Raw genomic sequence first — 21,280 nt, 5'->3', positions numbered from 1 at the left:
GAGCGTGCTTGACTTTATTTGCTGTGATCTTCGTGCAATGCTTTGATGCTGTGACCCTCAGAGCCCAGGAGCCATAGGTAGATGCACCCTATAGACGCCCATTGTAAACGTCAGGTCGCTATGCAATACATTTCAGATGGCGCACTTTGCTCAATGTATCAAATTAAAATGTGATTTGCTGCTATGTGGTTTGATTCATTCTATGTATCGATATAGACACAAATATGAATGAGTATTTGTCACACTAAGCGACAAGGAAGTAGAGATTATTTTGCTACTTTTGCGCTGGTCTTGTATGAGCAAGAAGAGGAGCACAACTAGTGATCAAGAACAGGAGCATAACTAGTGATCAAGAAGAGGAGCATAACTAGTGATCAAGAACAGGAGCATAGCTATTGATCAAGAACAGGAGCATAACTAGTGATCAAGAAGAGGAGCATAACTAGTGATCAAGAAGAGGAGCACAACTAGTGATCAAGGACAGGAGCATAGCTAGTGATCAAGAACAGGAGCATAGCTAGTGATCAAGAACAGGAGCATAACTAGTGATCAAGAAGAGGAGCATAACTAGTGATCAAGAACAGGAGCATAACTAGTGATCAAGAAGAGGAGCATAACTACTGATCAAGAAGAGGAGCATAACTACTGATCAAGAACAGGAGCATAACTAGTTTTCAAGAAGAGGAGCATAACTACTGATCAAGAACAGGAGCACAACTAGTGATCAAGAAGAGGAGCATAACTAGTGATCAAGTACAGGAGCATAGCTAGTGATCAAGAACAGGAGCATAACTACTGATCAAGAACAGGAGCATAACTACTGATCAAGAACAGGAGCACAACTAGTGATCAAGAAGAGGAGCATAACTCGTGATCAAGAACAGGAGCATAACTAATGATCAAGTACAGGAGCATAGCTAGTCATCAAGAACAGGAGCATAACTAGTGATCAAGAACAGGAGCATAACTAGTGATCAAGAAGAGGAGCATAACTAGTGATCAAGAACAGGAGCATAACTAGTGATCAAGAACAGGAGCATAACTAGTGATCAAGAACAGGAGCATAACTACTGATCAAGAACAGGACCACAACTAGTGATCAAGAAGAGGAGCATAACTAGTGATCAAGAACAGGAGCATAACTAGTGATCAAGAAGAGGAGCATAACTAGTGATTAAGGACGGAGCATAACTAGTGATCAAGAAGAGGAGCATAACTAGTGATCAAGAAGAGGAGCATAACTAGTGATCAAGAACAGGAGCATAACTAGTGATCAAGAACAGGAGCATAACTAGTGTTCAAGAAGAGGAGCATAACTAGTGATCAAGAACAGGAGCACAACTACTGATCAAGAAGAGGAGCATAACTAGTGATCAAGAAGAGGGGCATAACTAGCTGACCCAAAACGAGAGAGAGAGACATTTTCTTGTTTGGAAGCATTAACTGAGCTGATCATATTGATGATCCAAGGTTTTTCTTTTCCTTGCAGCTTCTAAATTAAGCTTAATCAACTTGTTGGTCAGATCGGTTAAAAATGACAAGTCTGGCCGCCACTTACTGCATGTGTTCTGCATGTTTTCTCTCAAGGAGAAAGTCCTTTATCTCTGGACTTTGATCATCTCCATCTTGGAGGACATACTTAATGATAGCGACTCTCCCAAAACGATGCTTCGGTGATTTTAGTTCCCTCGCCTTTTGCACATTCATATATATTTTTTATTTATTATTAGCTAGATGCATTGAATCTGGACCAGACATCTGGACCAGGCTTACATTCAGCTGCATCAAGCCAAGACACCCCCAACGCATCAAAGATAACGATTTCCCACATTAGAACGGATATTAATCACTTCCCTCCCGATTCCCGACCTAAAGCACTGTGGCTTTGGGTCGTTTAAGAACTCGTGGTAGTAATGAACACACAATAAACACCCTCCTCTAGTGGTAGTAATGAACAGGAAACATTACCTCTAGTGGTAGTAATGAAGAACAGGAAACACTCCCCTCTAGTGGTAGTAATGAGGAACAGGAAACACTCCCCTCTAGTGGTAGTAATGAGGAACAGGAAAAACTCCCCTCTAGTGGTAGTAATGAATAACAGGAAACACTCCCCTACTATAGAACGACCAGGAGAACACAGAATACACATCATATATTTCTGTATCTATACTTATTTATTTTATAGATTTGATTCATTTCATAATTTCATTGCTTTTCCTCCGGTCCTGATCAACACTGCAACGTTGGCAGAGGGAGAACCACCCGGGAGTCAGGTCGTTAGGGTATTGCAGCACTCGGGCCCCTACCCCGTTCGACTTCCAGAAGCTACCTTTATTTTAAGACACCCAACAACACCACACATTTTTAACCCAACACCCTAAGCACCCAGATGGCGTTGTCGACTCCACTGGTCCAAATGTCAATTGATAAGCTCACAACATCAAGAAAACTCCAAGCACACATTTCACAAGAGAATTAAGGGCTTTCTTAATAATGGTATCCACCTAATTATAGCCGTATGGTAGTTATACAATAACAAAATGGTCATATAGGCAAAATGGGTTGAGACTGTGGACGTTTGGCTTTTCTATGAAATTGTGGGAAAAGTAAACATTTTCAGAGCAGAAGACCAGGGTGAAAAAGATGCATCTGATTTTAGAGATTAATATGATGAAAGAATTTTGAGTCCAGGTCCATCTTGTAAGGAGAAATAAGGTTAGTTCATAATTCTTTTAAATAGTGCCACCTTTGGTTGCAGTACCACAATTTGGGTTTATTAGTAGTGGGGGGTATTGGTATCCACCTAATAATAGTCGTATGTTTTTTTATACAATAACAAAATGGTCATATAAGATAAATGGGCTAAGTGCAACTTAGCCCAATATTTCCAACTTTATTGGCCAATATTTCTCAAATGGAACTGAGTAAAACAAATTCTGTTCAATGATTTTTGTGAGGCTTGGCCTAAAGATTTTGTGTGGCGATTTTGGTGAATTTTTGATTATTTTTGTAGCCTGTAAATCTTTTTATCATGTTTAGCTTTAATATGAAATTGTGGGAAAAGTATACATTTTTAGGGTTTTATAAATGCGTCTGATTCTAGAGATTAATATTCTGAAACAATTTTGAGTCCAGGTCAATCTGGTGAGGAGAAATAGGCCTAATTCATGATTTTTCACAATAGCGCCACCTTTGGGTGCAGTGCCACAAATTTGTGTTTAGGGTTATTGGTAACCATACCTTAAAATTTAAAGAGTTTTTCGACTTACGGTATAGGCTGCAGTATGACTTTTACAGAATTTAAGAAAAAAAAAAACGTTACAGAAACAATATTGATAAATAAATACTAAATATTGTAGCGAGCAGCACGGGAAGGACGAGACGGGAGCCCAGGTTCAGCAGTTATACAACTCTCGCGCCCCTTACACTGCACGACTACGAGAGTTGCCTTTATTTGACACACCAACAACGTATAAGGAAAACGGCACACCCAAAAAACAAATATGTCATAGTCAGTGACAGTGGTGGCAACGTTACACACACACGTTAACATTAAACAACACACAACTACACACAACCCTGAACCCATTAACCCCACTTAACCTAACAACAAAACAAGTTGACAAAAGCCCCTACTACCGATATTTTTTTGCACTTTAGTCTGTTTTGGCATTTCCTCCCAGTGCAAATATGTTTAAATTAGTTACAGAAAGCAGTGTTCTGAAATGGGATCAATTAATAGTTTTTAAACCTATGTTGTGAGTAATAAACAAGAAAAGATTCAAAGTATTGTTGCAAGTGGCCTGTATGCATCGGCTTCACATGGTTTTGCAAAGCTGTACATGTCTTAAAGATATTAATGTAGATGGTTCCAACATTCTCATATATTCTCGTTTTTTACATTTATCACAGTGCAAATATGTTTTTGAAAGAGTTTCTGAAAATGGTGTTTTAAGATGGGACATATGTAATTATAATTTGTATGCCCGTGTTGCAAATATAACAACCAAAAAAACATTTAAAATGTTTATGCATGATTGTGGACTATATGGAAATAGTACCATTACAGGTCTTCTGGAAATGTTTTTGGTCGCTGTGTCATAATTCAGTTTAATTTTGAATATATTGTTGCTTAAGGCACACTCATTAACGAGTTAATGTCAAACTGGCCCTGCATGTTGAAAAGGTTGCTGACCCCTGCCCTAGAGTATCTGCGGTATAAAGGCTGGGACGAATTTCGAATTATAAATATGTACAATCCATAACGTTAGCTCTCTGGCTCATAGCTCAGCGTAGCTACGGTCCGTCCTATTTATGTGAAAAACTTTATATTTGGATTTTAAACCGCATGAAAATATAAATTAATGATCTTAATTTCTTTTCTTTGGCAAGTGACCATGGTATAAGCGGGATAATGCTCTTCGAGGTGGCAAAAACATGTTTGATCGATCGTAATTAAAGGGGACTACTTTTTCAGGGAGATGAACTCAAACAGAGTAGGCTATACATTTAATAAGCATGCAATACAAATAAGAAAAAGCATAATTATTAAAGTAATTGAATTGTTTTATTATGTTGGCAAGCAAGAAGTAGAATAAATGGGATAATCAATCTTATTAAAAGGGTTTGTGCAACCAACCGCACAACCAGACAAGATTGCGGCTCTTGTCGCTCTCGTCTCTTTCTGCAAATGACATGCGCGTAGAGCGGGGAGTGACGTAGAGTGACGTAGACTGATAATCCCTCTATACAGGCCCGTTGCGAGAAGGCAAGCAAACCAAACAATTGCTTGGGGCCCCGAGCTGGCCTGGGGCCCCAAGACAACGACTGGTTATGGATAAAATGCAACGACAAACTGATCGGCGATCGGCATAGGCGAGTCCTAGTCCCAGGGCGGCAAATGTGTTGAGGGCGCCCTCTGGTGTCGCCGTTAATTAATTAAATTATATGAAACAAGCGAAATTAAACATGTTTACCAAACATGTTCCCAAATGGAACGACAAGGGAGGGGACAGGCGATTAATTGATAGCGCCCCGCCCACAAATTCCCGGCTCAGAAGTCTTGCTTGGGGCCCCCAAATTCCTTGAAACGGCCCTGCCTCTATAGATTCGCAACTTTTAGTTTCCATCACAAAAGTGTTCACAATTCAGAATTCATAATTTTTGAATAAATGAGAAACACTACCATCTAGTGGCCATACTTGGTTAAAGCAGAAACTAACTAATTTCTGTTTTTAAAAAACTATAACCAGGAAGGAGCCGTGTCAAGTTCAATCAAAGAGAATAATCACATACCATACAAACATTCCTCTTCAACAAATAAGTATGTTTCAATGAATAAACGCCTCAACACATTTAATACACTATCTATCTCGATCCATAACCCCATTACATTTAAAACGCTTTCTATCGTAACACATGACCCCATTGCATTTAATACACTTTCTACCCCGATCCATGAACCTGTTTGTTCCAGTTAAGTGAAGGACTATTTAAATCATACAAATCAACATAATATAAAGTGACATGACTGTGTTTGTACAATGATTATCACAAGTGTTTGATACTGAAACACTACAAAATTTACCAATAGAGAAATTTTATTTTTCAAAAAAGAATATATATATTTTTTTACCAATTTCTCGATAAAGATAATAGTAACTTCAGTTATGGTTATATCAGTCATTCACTTCTGATAACTGAATGAACCCCTCCTCATCTAAACAATGAACTATAGAGGAAGCTCAATCAAAAAACTTCCTCTAACTTTAGAGGAAGATAAATATATGTTTAACATGTGATATAATTCCTTATTGTATGGAGTGAACATATAGAACATATGGATCCTGTGTGTGGGGGGGAGTGTGTGCGCGCGCGTGTGTGTGTGTGTGTGTGTGTGTGTGTGTGTGTGTGTGTGTGTGTGTGTGTGTGTGTGTGTGTGTGTGTGTGTGTGTGTGTGTGTGTGTGTGTGTGTGTGTGTGTGTGTGTGTGTGTGTGTCTCACTACAACTGACTCAGAGACACTGAGGAACCAGATCTCAAAAGTGCAAACCCAGGGAGGAGGTCCTCCTGGGTGAAGGTGGACTGGATGGTGTGGATGTGTGTCAGTGTGTCTGAGGACCCTCCCCCACCTGGGGACACTCTGTAGAAGGACAGAGTGCCAGCAGGCCGGTCCAGATACACTCCTACTCTGTTAGAGCCAGGGGGGGGGAGACAAATGACTATGACTCTCTCGTTGTCCCAGACAGAGTAATGAAAATCATGATAATGAAGACTCCAGGACTTGTTGTTCCTTCCAAGCCTGCTGCCATCATCCTTTCCTCTCCTTGTGATTCCTCTGTGTGTCACTCCTACAGAAACCTCTCTTTCCCACTCTACCTCCCAGTAACAGCGGCCAGTCAGACCTTCTCTACACAACACCTGGTAACAGTTGTCAAATCTCTCTGGGTGATCAGGATACGACTGGTCCTCTCCAACCCGCGTCACCTTTCTGTTGTCTTCAGACAGAGAGAGTCGTCTGTGGGCTGTGTTTGGGTCCAGTGTGAATTCACGGGCATCTGAGGGGAGAACAAGACACCATTAGGAGGCTGAAAATATAAATTAATTAGTTTATCACTGTGGGGGGACGTGCGACGTCTGGCCTGCAGGGGGAGTATGGACAGGTTGGGAGCGCACGGGATTGGCCGGGGGGGATTGAACCTGGTGGTGAGCAGGTGTCTGCACTCAGGTCAATCAGGGAGGCTGTACTTATGTGCCTGCTTTCTGTTATAGTGGGAACGAGACCCAGGAGCGAACGGATCACGGAGGTCCAGAGCGAGCGAGTGACACTGACCAAGATCCACCGCGAGACGGCCCTAAATGTTCTTTTGTTACAGTTTAGATATTTCTGTTCCGTTTGAAAAGCAAATAAACCGATCTCCTGCGGAGAGAACGACAACCCCGCCTGCTCTCATTCCTCGAACCTGCTACACTGGAGCCCAATGTGGGGCCCGAGAGCAGATAAATGGACCAGTCCCCGTTGGGAAATGTACCCGGGCATCTGGTCCAGATGGCCGAGAGGCAAGGCCAGCTCCACCAGGCACAGAACGAGGTGCTCATGGAGCTGGCCCAGTCCTTTGCTGCCGATCGGGCCATGCTCCATGAGCTCCTCGCCTCCGGCGGACCCGGCGGAGGACCCCGAGGGCCGGGACCCGCAGCCCAGATTCACGTCCCGAAGATGGGGGAGGCCGACGACGCGGAAGCCTTCCTTGAGACCTTCCAGGGGGTGGCCGAGGTCTCGGGGTGGCCTCGACCGGAGTGGGCACACCGGCTCCTACCGCTCCTGACCGGAGAGGCGCAGCTCGCGCTCCACAGCCTGCCGGCCGGGGCCCAGCGGGACTACGATGCGATCACCAGGGCCATCCGGGACCGGCTGGGTCTCTACCCCGAGGAACATGGGCGGCGGTTCCGGGCACTGGCCTTCAGTGAGGGGGACCGACCCTTCGCCTTCGCCCAGCAGCTGAGGGACCAGGCCAGGAGGTGGCTGGTCCCAGACCGGAACACGGCGGAGGACATGGTCGAGCAGGTGGCCCTGGAAAGATTCGTGGAGGGGCTGGCGGCTCGGACCTCCATCTGGGTCCGGTACCACCGAGAACCTCGCTGCTGCGGTCGTCCTGGCGGAGAGCCACCTGCAGCCACCACCGGCGAGCCAGCGACCGCCGACACTGGGCCCACGTACCGGGGCGGCTGCCCCACGGCGGGAGAGGCCAACCCCGGCGCCGAGGGCGAGATGGGGGGGGGGGGCGGTCCAGAGCGGGCACATGAGTCGCCTTCCACCCCCCTTCCACAGACGGGCGCTCAGGCGGCAGGGGAGGGGTGTTGGCGGTGTGGGCGGCCTGGCCACTTCCGGCGGGAGTGCCCCATGATGGAGGTGGGTCAGGTCGTCCGCGTCACCGGGGCCCCGTCTCCTCCCCACGGTCCCGGCGAGGCGTACCGTATCCCGGTGAGGATACAGCGGGGTACGCACCAGGCGCTGTTGGACTCATGATCCACCAGCGCCTGGTGCGGTCCGAGGCATTGGTGGAGGCGTCGAGCGTTTCGGTGAGGTGTATACACGGGAATGTGCACGAGTATCCTTTGGTCCCCATCGAAATTCGTTGCGGGGGTAGAAAATATAGGGTGAAGGCGGCGGTTAGTTCGAGCCTCTCGCATCCCCTGATTCTTGGGTTGGATTGGGCGGGGTTCCCACAGGCAGTTAGGGGGACTACGGGGATGCGGACACGACAGGTAGGGACATGTAAGTCATGTGCGGTATTCTGCGCCGAGGCGGGGGCGTCCGGCGCTGCTCAGGGATCGGGGGAAGGGGGGGGTCCTCACCCAGAGGTCCCAGCGCCGAGATTCCCACCGGTGGAGGATGCCCCCCTCGAGCAGTCTCGTGACGCCACATTGGGCTCAGCCTACGACCAGGTTATAAGTATTGATGGGAGTCGGGTCCGGCCAGACGCGGCGCTGACTTACCCACACTTTATGGTGGTTAGGGACAGGCTATATCGGGTGAGTCATGACACCCAGAGTGAGGAGGTGATCACCCAGTTGCTGGTGCCAAGGAGCCGCCGGGAAATGGTCTTCCAGGCGGCGCATTACAACCCAATGGCGGGCCATTTGGGGTACGAGAAAACACTCAACGGGATAATGGCCCGGTTCTATTGGCCGGGGATTCGGGCGGAAGTGCGCAGGTGGTGCGCATCCTGCCCCGAATGCCAGCTGGTGAATCCCCCGGCCGTCCCCAGGGCTCCCTTACGGCCCCTCCCCCTGGTGGAAGCCCCCTTCGACCTCGTTGGCATGGACATTATTGGGCCATTAGAACGTTCCGCACAAGGGTATCGATTTGTGTTAGTCCTGATCGACTACGCAACCCGATACCCAGAAGCAATTCCGTTGCGCAACATCTCCGCGAAGAGTGTTGCGCAGGCGTTGTTTCATGTCGTATCGCGGGTGGGAATCCCGAAAGAGATTCTCACTGACCAGGGCACCAATTTCATGTCACGCACGATTAGAGAACTTTACGGGTTGTTGAAGGTCAAGGCCGTTCGCACAAGCGTCTATCACCCAGCCACGGACGGCTTGTGTGAGAGGTTTAACCGGACGTTAAAGTCCATGATCCGCAAGTTCGTACATGAAGATGCTCGAAATTGGCATCAATGGCTAGACCCTCTGTTGTTTGCAGTGCGGGAAGTGCCCCAGGCTTCCACAGGGTTTTCCCCATTTGAGTTACTCTATGGGCGCAAGCCCAGGGGCGTCCTGGACCTCATTAAAGAAAACTGGGAGGAGGGGTCCAGTGACAGCCAAAACGAAATCCAGTACGTCATGGACCTGCGTGCAAAGCTTCACTCACTAGGGGTATTGTCACGTGAGCATTTGCACCGCGCCCAGGAGAGTCAGAGACGCCTGTACGACAGAGGGACTAGATTACGCGATCTCACCCCGGGGGACAAGGTCCTGGTACTGCTGCCCACCTCTAACACCAAATTACTCGCGAAGTGGCAAGGGCCCTTCGTGGTCACGCGGCGAGTCGGGGACGTGGATTACGAGGTAGCGCGTTCGGACAGGGGCGAAAACAAACAGGTGTACCACATCAACCTCCTGAAGAGGTAGAACGACGTGGTCCCTGTCGCGTTTGCGTCGACGCTGCCGGAGGGAGAAGAGCTCGGGCCGGAAGTCCCGGGCCCAGGTCCCACCCCTCCGGTAGGTCGGGGCAAGGACATCTCGCGGAGTCAGGCGCGGGACGTTGCCGCCCTGCAACTCCAGTTCGCTGACGTCTTTTCGCCCCTGCCCGGTCGCACCCCGCTAATTACTCACGACATCGAGACGCAGCCCGGGTTAACGGTGCGGACACGCCCCTATAGGCTGCCCGTCCACAAACAAGATGTGGTACGGCACGAATTAGCAACCATGTTAGAGTTGGGCGTGGTCGAGGAGTCCCACAGCGACTGGTGCAGTCCTGTCGTGCTTGTGGGGAAGCCGGACGGGTCGGTCCAATTCTGTGTGGACTATCGTAGGGTGAACGCGGTCTCAAAGTTCGACGCCTACCCAATGCTTCGGATCGACGAGCTCGTGGACCGGCTTGGCATGGCCACCTATTATACGACTCTGGACTGCACGAAGGGCTACTGGCAGATTCCGCTGTCCGCCCGGGAAAAAACGGCGTTCTCCACTCCGCTCGGTTTATACCAGTTCAAGGTGCTTCCGTTCGGGTTGTTCGGGGCCCCGGCCACGTTTCAGCGACTGATGGACCGGGTGTTACGGCCACACGCCACGTATGCTGCTGCCTACATTGATGACGTGGTCATCTATAGTGGAACGTGGGAGCAGCATGTGCGGCAGGTGGCGGCCGTCCTTCAGTCGCTGAGACGAGCGGGGCTCACGGCCAACCCGAAGAAGTGCGTGATCGGGCGGAGGGAGATCCAGTATCTGGGGTACCACCTGGGGGGGGGGGGGAGGTCCGGCCACAGGCTGCTAAGACCACGGCGGTGGCCGCCTCCGCTCGGCCCAGAACCAAGATGGAGGTGAGGCGGTTCTTGGGGCTGGCAGGGTACTACCGGCAGTTCGTGCCGCACTTCTCGGACCTGGCCAGCCCCTTGACCGACCTCACCCGTAAGAGGGCCCCAGATACAGTCCAGTGGTCGGAGCCATGCCAGGTGTCGTTTGAGGCTATTAAAACAGCCCTCTGTGGAGAGTCGGTCCTATGCGCTCCTAAATTTGATCTCCCTTTCTCCCTGCAGACGGACGCGTCGGATAGGGGGCTAGGCGCGGTCCTGACCCAGCAGGTGGAGGGAGTCGACCACCCGGTGCTGTACCTGAGCCGGAAACTATCGGACCGGGAGGGTCGGTACAGCACGGTAGAGAAGGAGTGTCTCGCCATCCGGTGGGCGGTCGGCGCCCTTCGCTACTACCTGCTGGGGGCGCGCATTCACCCTCTACTCCGACCACGCCCCCCTCCAGTGGCTCCACCGCATGAAGGACGCCAACGCGAGGATCACCCGGTGGTACCTCGCGTTGCAGCCCTTTAACTTTCGGGTCGTGCACAGGCCTGGGGCACAAATGGCCGTGGCAGACTTCCTCTCCTGCTCCGGGGGGGGGGAGTGAGTCGGCGGCCGGATGTGACCCCGGCCGGTGTCGGGCGGTGGGGGCGTGTGGGGGGACGTGCGACGTCTGGCCTGCAGGGGGAGTATGGACAGGTTGGGAGCGCACGGGATTGGCCGGGGGGGATTGAACCTGGTGGTGAGCAGGTATCTGCACTCAGGTCAATCAGGGAGGCTGTACTTATGTGCATGCTTTCTGTTATAGTGGGAATGAGACCCAGGAGCGAACGGACCACGGAGGTCCGGAGCGAGCGAGTGACACTGACCAAGATCCACCGCGAGACGGCCCTAAATGTTCTTTTGTTACAGTTTAGATATTTCTGTTCCGTTTGAAAAGCAAATAAACCGATCTCCTGCGGAGAGAACGACAACCCCGCCTGCTCTCATTCCTCGAACCTGCTACAATCACTTAAGAGTAATTAAAGGTGTAGAAAATTACATCATGCTGTATTTACACATACACTTGGAGTCAAATCTTATCCATGACTGAAACATAGATTAATGAAGAGTTTAATGAAGGCGACGTCACCTCCTGCTGTGTGGATGGACTTTCCATCACAATAGTTAGTGTGTGTTGTGATGAATCAACCTAAACAGACACTTACACTTCTTTAGAGCTGGTTTCATCCTCCACTTTCCACCGTGCTCCACACTGGGGAGACAAAGAGAGAGCAGCATGTTGTCTTTAAACAGGAAAACATTATTCACATGTTAACAAAGAGAGAGCAGCATGCTGTCTTTAAACAGTGAAACATTATTTACATGTTAACAAAGAGAGCAGCATGCTGTCTTTAAACAGGGAAACATTATTCACATGTTAACAAAGAGAGAGCAGAATGTTGTCTTTAAACAGGGAAACATTATTCACATGTTAACAAAGAGAGAGAGCAGCATTTTGTCTTTAGACAGGGAAACATTATTCACATGTTAACAAAGAGAGAGCAACATGTCGTCTTTAAACAGGGAAACATTATTCACATGTTAACAAAGAGAGGGCAGCAAGTTGTCTTTAACAGGGAAACACACAGCTCCAGGTTAACACTAAACTGCATGCTAACTCCCCACTCCATACGAAGGCCCAGCTCCAGGCTAACTTATCGTCGAACCAGCATGGGATCAGCTGACTCCAACATCAGCCACTAAAAAAACGAATTCACAGTGTGCTGCACTGAGTATCATGAATATTATTTAATGAAAGTCGCCTGTATCCTAATCTGCTGTCTCATCACCTTCTGCTCAACATGAGTTGGAGCCACTTTATCCAGCAGCTGGTTGAATCCTTTTAGGAGACATTGTCCCTGAGTGATGAGCTGTCCTCTCCATACCTGAGAGTGTCCAGTCTCCAGCTTGGATCCTCCAGTCCAGCAAAGAGCAGCGAAGCTCCTGAGTCTCCTGGGTGATTGTAGCTCAGGTCCAGCACTCTCAGATGGGAGGGGTTGGAGCTCAGAGCTGAGGCCAGAGAAGCACAGCCTTCCTTCGTGATCAGGCAGCCAGACAACCTACAGGGGACAACTGAAATGAGTCAACAGCTACACAGTCTATGGTGAGCACCAAAACAATTGATAGATAATCAAAAAAATATCTAATAAACATTTAAATAATAAATACAACTACAAATAAATATAACCTTATACTTTATAAATAAAAAATATAACCTTATACTTTATGTGAACAAAATGTCAATTGGTTAAGTTATTCATATGAAATGTGAACTTTTATGGATTTAAATATTTTAAATGTCTTCTAAAATCAAACCTTGTGGTTTATCTGTTTGCACACAACTGACCTGAGAGTTTCCAGTCTACAATGTGGACTCCTCAGTCCAGCAGAGAGCAGATTCACTCCTGAATCCTCCAGATCATTGGTACTCAGGTCCAGCTCTCTCAGACTAGAGGTATTGGAGCTGAGAACTGAGGCCAGATCTTCACAGCATCTCTTTGACAGATGACAGCCATTCAGCCTTTAAAAAAAACCTTCTTATTATTACATATAAATCAATCTATAATGTTTTACGAATGAAGTTCAGCTAGTACAAAATTTTGTCGTATGAATGTTTTGAAAAGTTTTTATTCATGAAAATAAATCATGAATTTCGGAAATGTCACTTCTTCACTGCATTTGCAGGAATATTTAAAAATCATTTTCTTATTAACTTGGTGCCATATTTTTACTCTAGTAGCCTACCTTTAACTTTCCTAATGCGGACACAGTGAAACAGCAAAACTGACCTGAGAATTTTCAGTGTACAGCGTGAACTCCCCAGTCCATCAGAGAGCAGCTTCACTCCTGAATCCTGCAGATCATTGGTACTCAGGTCCAGCTCTCTCAGACAAGAGGAGTTTGAGCTGAGAGCTGAGACCAGAGCTTCACAGCATCTCTCTGACAAATTACAGCCATTCAGCCTTAAAATTCAGCCATAAAAAAAACAGATATGTTACTCTTCAGAACTGATGTCACTTAAACATGAAGTTTGTTATGAATTTGTTAAAACAGACACAGTTCATACTCTCAGGACTGTTCAGGTCAGATATTAAACTGTTTAATAAACAGTCTCTACAGTTTTAAACTGTCTCTAAAATACTTTACACATAGATTATTTAACTCATTATTAGAATCTAATTATGCACACCTACAAAAACATTTTGTATGTTATTATTGTTTATATATTCTAGTATTATGTATATTGTGTTGTGTTTATTGTAATACATGTTATTAGTGAACCTACAGATATGTTTTGGAGGCTTTGGCCAGTGGCAGCAGCCTCAGAAGACTCTGCTCTGAAGCAGAATATTTCTTCAGGTCAAACACATCCAGCTCCTCTTCTGATGACAGTAAGATGAAGAACAAAGCTGACCACTGAGCAGGGGAGAGAGATTCTCTGGGGAGGCATCCTGATGTCAGGTACTGTTGGATCTCCTCCACTAGAGAATGGTCATTCAGCTCATTCAGACAGTGGAACAGATTGATGCTTCTCTCTGGAGAGTCATCAACACTTATCCTCTTCTTGATGTAAGACACTGATTTCTGATTGGTCTGTGAGCTACTTCCTGTCTGTCCTAGCAGGCCTCGTAGGAGATTCTGATTGGTCTCCAGAGAGAGGCCCAGGAGGAAGCGGAGAAACAAGTCCAGGTGTCCGTTCTCACTCTGTATGGCCTTGTCCACGGCACTCTCATAGAGGAGGAGTTCATCTTCCCTGGAGGTTGGTTTTTCTTCTGAGAGCAAATTGACACCCCTGTCGATGAAGGACAGAAAGACATAAAGGGCAGCCAGAAACTCCTGGATGCTTAGATGGACAAAGCAAAACACCTTCTCCTGGTACAGCCCACACTCCTCTTTAAAGATCTGGGTGAACACTCCTGAGTACACTGAGGCTGCTCTGATATCAATGTCACACTCTGCCAGGTCTGCCTCGTAGAAGATCAGGTTGCCTTTCTCCAGCTGGTTAAAAGCCAGTTTTCCCAGAGAAACAATGATCTCCCTGCTCTCTGGAATCCAGTGTGGATCTGTTTCAGCTCTCCCATGATACTTCCTGTCCCCCTGTATGGTCTGAACCCTCAGGAAGTGGCTGTACATCTGAGTCATAGTCTTGGGCATCTGTTCTCCTGTCTGGGAGATTTTGAAGAAGTCCTCCAGAACTGAAGCTGTGATCCAACAGAAGACTGGGATGTGACACATGATGTGGAGGCTTCGTGCTGTCTTGACGTGGGAGATGATTTTGCTGGCCAGCTTCTCGTCTCTGAATCTCTTCCTGAAGTACTCCTCCTTCTGTGGGTCGGTGAACCCTCTCACCTCTGTCACCATGTCAACACACTCAGCAGGGATCTGATTGGCTGCCGCAGGGCGTGTGGTTATCCAGATGCGAGAGGAGGGAAGCAGGTCGCCCCTGATAAGGTTCGTCAGAAGCACGTCCACCGAGGTGGACTCTGTGACATCAGTACAGATCGGGTTGTTCTGGAAGTCCAGAGGAAATCGACACTCATCCAGACCATCCAAGATAAAGACAACTTGGAACCGGTCGTATCTGCAGAATCCTGTTTCTTTGGTTCCAATAAAGAAGTGATGAAGAAGTTCCACCAAGCTAAACTTTCTGTCTTTCAGTAAATTCACCTCTCTGAAAGTGAAGGGAAATATGAAGTGTATGTCGTGGTTGGTTTTGCCTTCAGCCCAGTCCAGAGTGAACTTTTGTGTTAAGACAGTTTTACCAATGCCGGCCACTCCAGTTGTCATCATTGTTCTGATTGGTTTATCTTTTCCAAGTAAGGGTTTAAAGATGTCTTGACATTTGATTGGTGTTGCCTCCCTGGCTGGTTTCCTGGAAACTGTTTCAATCTGTCTGACCTCATGTTCCTTGTTGACCTCTCCACTGCCTCTCTCTGTGATGTAGAGCTCTGTGTAGATCTCATTCAGAGGTTTTGACTCTCCTGCTTCAGCGATGCCCTCAAACACACACTGGGTCTTCTCCTTCAGATGAGACTTGATTCTATGTTGGCACTCAGCATAAACACTTTCTACATTAGAAAACAATGGAAGAATTTATGTTTAAAAATAGTACAGCAGTACATCTTCCTAATCGTTTTTCAAAAGAAGATTATTTTTCTGCCCAATTTCAAATAAGAATATCTTCCTAATCTGTTTAAAAATAAGAGTATCTTACTGCTCCGCAGTGAGTCGGCCAGCTCCTCCTGATTCAACTCCTTCATGCAGAGCAGTGTGATGTCTACCACTCCCTCTATGGCGCGCCTCCTCTGCTCCTCTTCCTCACCATCCACCTCCTCCTCCTCCTCCCTCTGACTCTCTGAGCATTGTGGGTAATCTGGGAAGAGAACCCTCCAGAGCTTCTCCACCTCCTTGTCTAGAAAAGCGTGTGCGTTCTCCTTGATCCTCTGGAACAGAACCAACATCGATGAGAACTTTACTCTGAATTAACTGAGGAGATCAGAACCGTCTGTCCTGGATTCACGTCCTGCTGGTCTGAAGAGGGAAGCCTGGAGACTGTTAACTCCAGGAGAGAGGTTGTTCACATGTCATGTCGTCATTACTGAAGTCTTGTACATTTACTTACCTTCAACTGTGTGTGTTGCTGCTGTACAGACTGACCACTGGTAACCTTTGACCTATCCTGGTTTCGTCTGTGGAGAACACACACACACACACACACACACACACACACACACACACACACACACACACACACACACACACACACACACACACACACACACACACACACACACACACACACGCACACACACAATCATCAGAGTTTGACCAACTTTCTCATGATATAATACGTCTGGTCAGTCTTCATCGTCTCTTTGAAACTCCTACCTCTTCTTTCTGGAGCTGCGTCCATCTTTAAACTTAACAGGTTTATCCATAGACCAATCACTCTTCATGGAGACACAGCTGGGTCCAGGGGAGTCTGCTCTCTCCTTTTGGACTCTTTTAGAACCTTTTCTTCTGAAATTAAAGTGTTTTTGATTTATTTATTAATTACTTTTCCACAAATATAATTAATCAGAGGTCATTGAATGTGATTTATATTTTTAACTCTCAATTAGCTTAACTTAGTCATATCTAAAGCTAAACGCTGGATATGATGGATTTATGAGCAGTAAACGTCCTTCTAGCTGGGTGTTCATGTGTAAATGATAGAGGTTCTCTCCATGGAGCGGTCTAGAAGAGGAAGGTTCTCAGACGGCCAGCTGGCCTAAGGAAGTGTTCCATGTAGAGGCTGGGCTGCAGACCTCCACCCCCTGACTTTAGTTTACATCCCAACATGAACAGTGGCTCATCAACCTGCTACTGGGCTGCTAGATGGTAAAGTGTGGAGGGGTCTTCCTATAAATACAGTCTAGTGGAGGAGGGACTCTCCTGACCCAGGATGGTTCTGGTGACGGTAGAAGCAGCTTCAAAATCATTTGTTCTCTCCCAGAAGATATGACCTAATGTACCAACGTTCTGGTAGAAACTTAACAATCAGGGTGTGTAACAACCTACTCTACCCAGCTTGAACCAGTCCAGTCTACACGTTTTAAGATGGTATTCTCTTCACAATTTATTGCCATTATTGAGAATTCTTAGCCACTCAGACTAATGATGGCGTCACGATGGATCACTGCTGAGCTCTGAGATGGGCAGTTTTTAATGTCAAATTATTTGATTATGAATAATTTTATAGCAATGTCTAGTATTTGGAGGCTTTGTGTCCAGTGCCATATGTTTTTCACAAATAGTGGTACGCCTTCTAGACTGAGCAGAAAGTCCTAACCCCCCTCCTTCCTTCAAAGTCTCAGTTGAAGGTATTTCCCAAATGGATTGCTGGGCAGATCAACATGTTTGCTAAATAGGTCCAAATATTTTAATGTTTGTCCTTTAACTAATCTTTTGCTTTATTATACCTTTTTTGTCAATGCTTTCCGAATGATATTTTTTTTCCCCTAGAACCCTGCATGTTAATATAGATAGTTTAGGTTTTAACCAGAACCCTAGGGTGCTGTATAATATTTGGGGTAAATTATCCATATCCACATTCACTAAGGGAAGGGTCTACATAGGGTACTCTAAACCAATGAGGTTCCTGTCCGGTGGCTGAGACTATTGGAGCCTACGCCTGATGGTAAAGGTATAATTGTCTTATAGGTGACTGGGTGTTCCCAGAACCATCATGGTCCACAGCTCTTTGAAATGTGGACAACTTCAATCTTGGGCCTTTAGCATTCCACAGGAATTTCCTGCACAAACTGAAAAAATGTTGGAAGTAGTGTAATGGAGTTTGATTCAAGATATCTGAAGCCATTCTCAGGCCTGGTTTGAAAATTATTTTTGGCAGAAGGATGACAATGGATGTGCTTCAGAGTTTGACCAATTACTTTGCATCCTTAAAATTAGGAGAATTTATTCATTAACGTAAACAGAGATGAGGTGGATTCTGAGACCAGCCCAAGAATATCATCTGCAAATATTCACGTATGTCTTGTATTGACCTCTTGAATACCTGGTACATTGTGATTGTACAAATCATCGTCCTAGATACCGCATCTCCTTGTATAAGACCTTCTTCATGTCAAAGAAGAAGAGATCATACCGTTTGTAAGCCACTAGGTTAATAAATGTTGGGCTGAATCCAGAGTTTTCTAAAGCTGTAAATAAATAAGCACTTCTCTTCTAGATAAACAACAACAACCATCTGTGATTCAGGACTCCTACCTCTTCTTTCTGGAGCTGCGTCCATCTTTAAACTTAACAGGTTTATCCATAGACCAGTCACTCTTCATGGAGACACAGCTGGTTCCAGGGGAGTCTGCTCTCTCCTGCTGGACTCTTTTAGAACCTTTTCTTCTGAAATAAAATTGCTTGATTTTCTTATTAATTACTTTTCCACAGATATAAATAATCAGAGGACATTGAATGTGATTTATTTTTTAACTCTTAATTAGCTTAACTAAGTCATATCTAAAGCTAAACGCTGGATATGATGGATTTATGAGCTGTAAACGTCCTTCTAGCTGTGTGTTAATCTGTAAATAGGTTCCACTCTCCCCTCCATGGAGCGGTCTAGAAGAGGAAGGTTCTCAGGCGGCCAGCTGGCCTAAGGAAGTGTTCCATGTAGAGGCAGGGCTGCAGACACAGCCCTCCACTCCCTGACTAGTAGTTTACATCCCAACAAAGTATTCGATTTATTTATTAATTACACATTGATTGGGATTTCAATTTTGAACTCTTAAATAAATTAATTAAGTTAATATAAACTGCTGAGCTCTGAGATGGACCACAGTCACAGACAGTGAGAGATCCTTTTCTTACCTCTCAGCCTTTTTCTCGCGGACATGTATTCCAGATGGAGTGGTTTTATAGGTAGGGCGCCCCATCCTTCTCTCTCCTCATTGAAAGTAGACTGAGGACCTGGATACAACCACAACTACATATTTCTTCTCTGGTCATTCAGCGTTTGGTTATTCCCTGCTTTTATAGAACCTGCTTATTGCAGGTCATTGCTGTTCATTGCTGCTCTCAGTCTGAACGAGGGGAAAGACGGGGAGACGCTGCCCAGTGTTTGCTACAAACCACTGATAACTTTATCACTCACACAGAATGTCTCTCAGGGCTTCTGGTACATCTGCAGGGGAACCAGAAGACAGATACGCTCACTATGAGGAAATCACCCTCTGAGGTTGTCTGTCCTGTTGAACCAGTCTGACTGACGACCTTATATTGACTTCCTCATTACGTTTAGATCACAACCACATCCCCAGATCTGGTTCTCTTCCATACTCACAAAAACAATAACAATAATGAGAATAATTATAATAATTATAATAATAATAATACAATTAAAAGGATCATTATAATAAAAGTAATACATATCATAATAATCGTACAATTATAACAAAATACTTATTATAATAATGTAAGTAGTAATAATATTTATGATATTAAACATAATAATATTCAAATCCAAATTTGATGAATAGTTAGAAGAAAGATAAATAACATTTTCATGGCAATAAATGTTGATATACGAACCAATTAATTAAAGTGGACCAAAGTTTAAAAAATGTCAAGTAGACCAAAGTTTAAAAATCAATAACATTACATTACATTTTGTTAAATAACTCAACCTATGAATTATGGTATGACATAGCGTGGCTACAGTACCTTGTCTTCTCCCTGCTGTAATGAAGAGCTCAGCACCAAACCGTCCAACACAACAACAAGGAAAGTATGACATTGTGAACCAACCAGTTGGTCCAGTTCCCCTCCCAGTAAAAAGAAAATCCCCTTAAACTCCTGTCAGACTAACATCTTATAGGTTGCTGTTCCATGACTTCACTCATAGTTGAAGAATAACTACTTCATTAAAATATGAACGATGGATAGAGCTGTGATGTCTAGAAGCACAGAGAAATACAAAGAGACACATGATGGTTCAAACAGCAGGTAGAGACACTCAGTCACTGATGCATCGCTTCACATATCCTCCTCAGCTACAGAAAATAAATACCAGGATTTTATGAACACTTTACCATACATTAATGAAACATTCATTAACATTTGTTAATGCATTTAGAAACATTAACTAACAATTTACTAACATTTAACCAATGGTATAGTTACTATTATTTAACATTAGTAAATGCAGTAATAACCATTATTATACAGCATTAGCATGGGGAATTAAATACCTTGGTTCACATGAACAATATTATCAAACATGAACACCATTATTAAATGATTACTATTCATTAACTGTTATTGCTTATGACTGCTTTAACTAATGTTAATTAATGGTTAATTTATGAACCCATATTGTAAAGTGTTCCCATGATTTCCATGAAGAGAGAAATGTAGATAATAGACAATAGAAACACATGACCTAGAGAAGGCCTCTCCTGTGTTTCAGGTGATCAGTACAATCTCACAAAGATCAAATCCTCACCACACGTTTACTTCCTCATACCGAACCTGTGGCGGCCGCGCCTCCACTCATAACATCACTCTGTTGAAGCTCAAACACAGAGAGACGTTAGCTGAGGTATATGGTCTGCTCTGGTAGGGGTGATGATCTACTGATTATTAACTGAATGTATTAAATAATGTAATAAAGGGTCCTTAAGGGTGGCAGGTCCATGTTGTCCACTCTAATTCATATGCACTGGTCTGTATCTTAAGGGTGGAGTCAGCCTCTCCCTGATGAAGATGTGTCTCATGGTGTCAGTCGTCGTTGGGGCGGTTCCAGCAGCAGCTATTTCCTGGTGAGGCCTTCTCCTGACTGGCTGCCAAACTCATTTATAACACATATCTTCTCTCGTCAGGAACGTTTTTGTTGGCATCAAGATGTGCCAAAAACACGCCCTCTTGTGATGTCACAGTGTCCTCACTCCTACAAGATGTTTTGTAGATGTTTAGAGATGGTGACATTGCAAGAGGGCGTGTCATTGAAGGATGTACTTCCTCTAGGTGTCTACGAAAAACTACAACCTAAGATGGCTGCCGCACAAGAACCGCGTTGTGTTTTTAAAAGTGAAACTACAACATCCAGGATGTGTGGGTATATTCGATGATTAGACATATATAAGATAGAAGACAAGATACTTTATTGATCCTAGACAGGTTTTTTGGTTCCACAGCAGCACGTACATGACAGTAGAACAGTAGTTA

The 21,280-nt window shown here is 45.5% G+C and overlaps 1 protein-coding gene across 6 annotated transcripts; it reads right to left on the bottom strand.

Annotated features, from left to right (window-relative positions):
- Positions 1–3,394: 3,394 nt before the first annotated feature.
- Positions 3,395–19,865, bottom strand: LOC307070896 (NLR family CARD domain-containing protein 3-like). 6 transcript variants are annotated; one of them, XM_079729639.1, is made up of 12 exons: positions 19,778–19,865; positions 18,926–19,238; positions 18,329–18,460; positions 16,448–16,579; positions 16,182–16,248; positions 15,774–16,002; positions 13,845–15,627; positions 13,348–13,521; positions 12,906–13,079; positions 12,445–12,618; positions 11,725–11,771; positions 3,395–6,556 (listed from the first exon to the last, which is right to left on the bottom strand). In XM_079729639.1, the coding sequence occupies exons 2-12, from the start codon at positions 18,988–18,990 to the stop codon at positions 6,003–6,005; spliced, it is 3,531 nt and encodes a 1,176-aa protein (XP_079585765.1). In that variant the 5' UTR covers positions 18,991–19,238; positions 19,778–19,865; the 3' UTR covers positions 3,395–6,002. The 6 variants fall into 6 exon arrangements, with proteins under 6 accessions (XP_079585765.1, XP_079585767.1, XP_079585766.1 ...); XM_079729641.1 differs by having other exon boundaries at positions 18,926–19,024; positions 19,778–19,795; XM_079729640.1 differs by lacking the exon at positions 19,778–19,865 and having other exon boundaries at positions 18,926–19,024; positions 19,209–19,617.
- Between the last annotated feature and the right edge of the window lie 1,415 nt (positions 19,866–21,280).

This window comes from Pollachius pollachius (genome assembly GCF_949987615.1).
Source record: "Pollachius pollachius genome assembly, chromosome: 2".
Lineage (NCBI taxonomy): Eukaryota > Metazoa > Chordata > Actinopteri > Gadiformes > Gadidae > Pollachius > Pollachius pollachius.
This window is presented reverse-complemented; position numbering and strand designations above follow the sequence as displayed.

Excerpts from the sequence above, each read along its gene's own strand:
- LOC307070896 (XM_079729639.1), bottom strand. The coding sequence starts at position 18,990 with ATGGGGCGCCCTACCTATAAAACCACTCCATCTGGAATACATGTCCGC. Across the intron at positions 18,461-18,925 it reads CGCGAGAAAAAGGCTGAGAG|AAGAAAAGGTTCTAAAAGAG; the intron begins GTAAGAAAAGGA and ends ATTTTATTTCAG. Across the intron at positions 13,080-13,347 it reads TGTACACTGAAAATTCTCAG|GCTGAATGGCTGTCATCTGT; the intron begins GTCAGTTTTGCT and ends TTTTTTTTAAAG.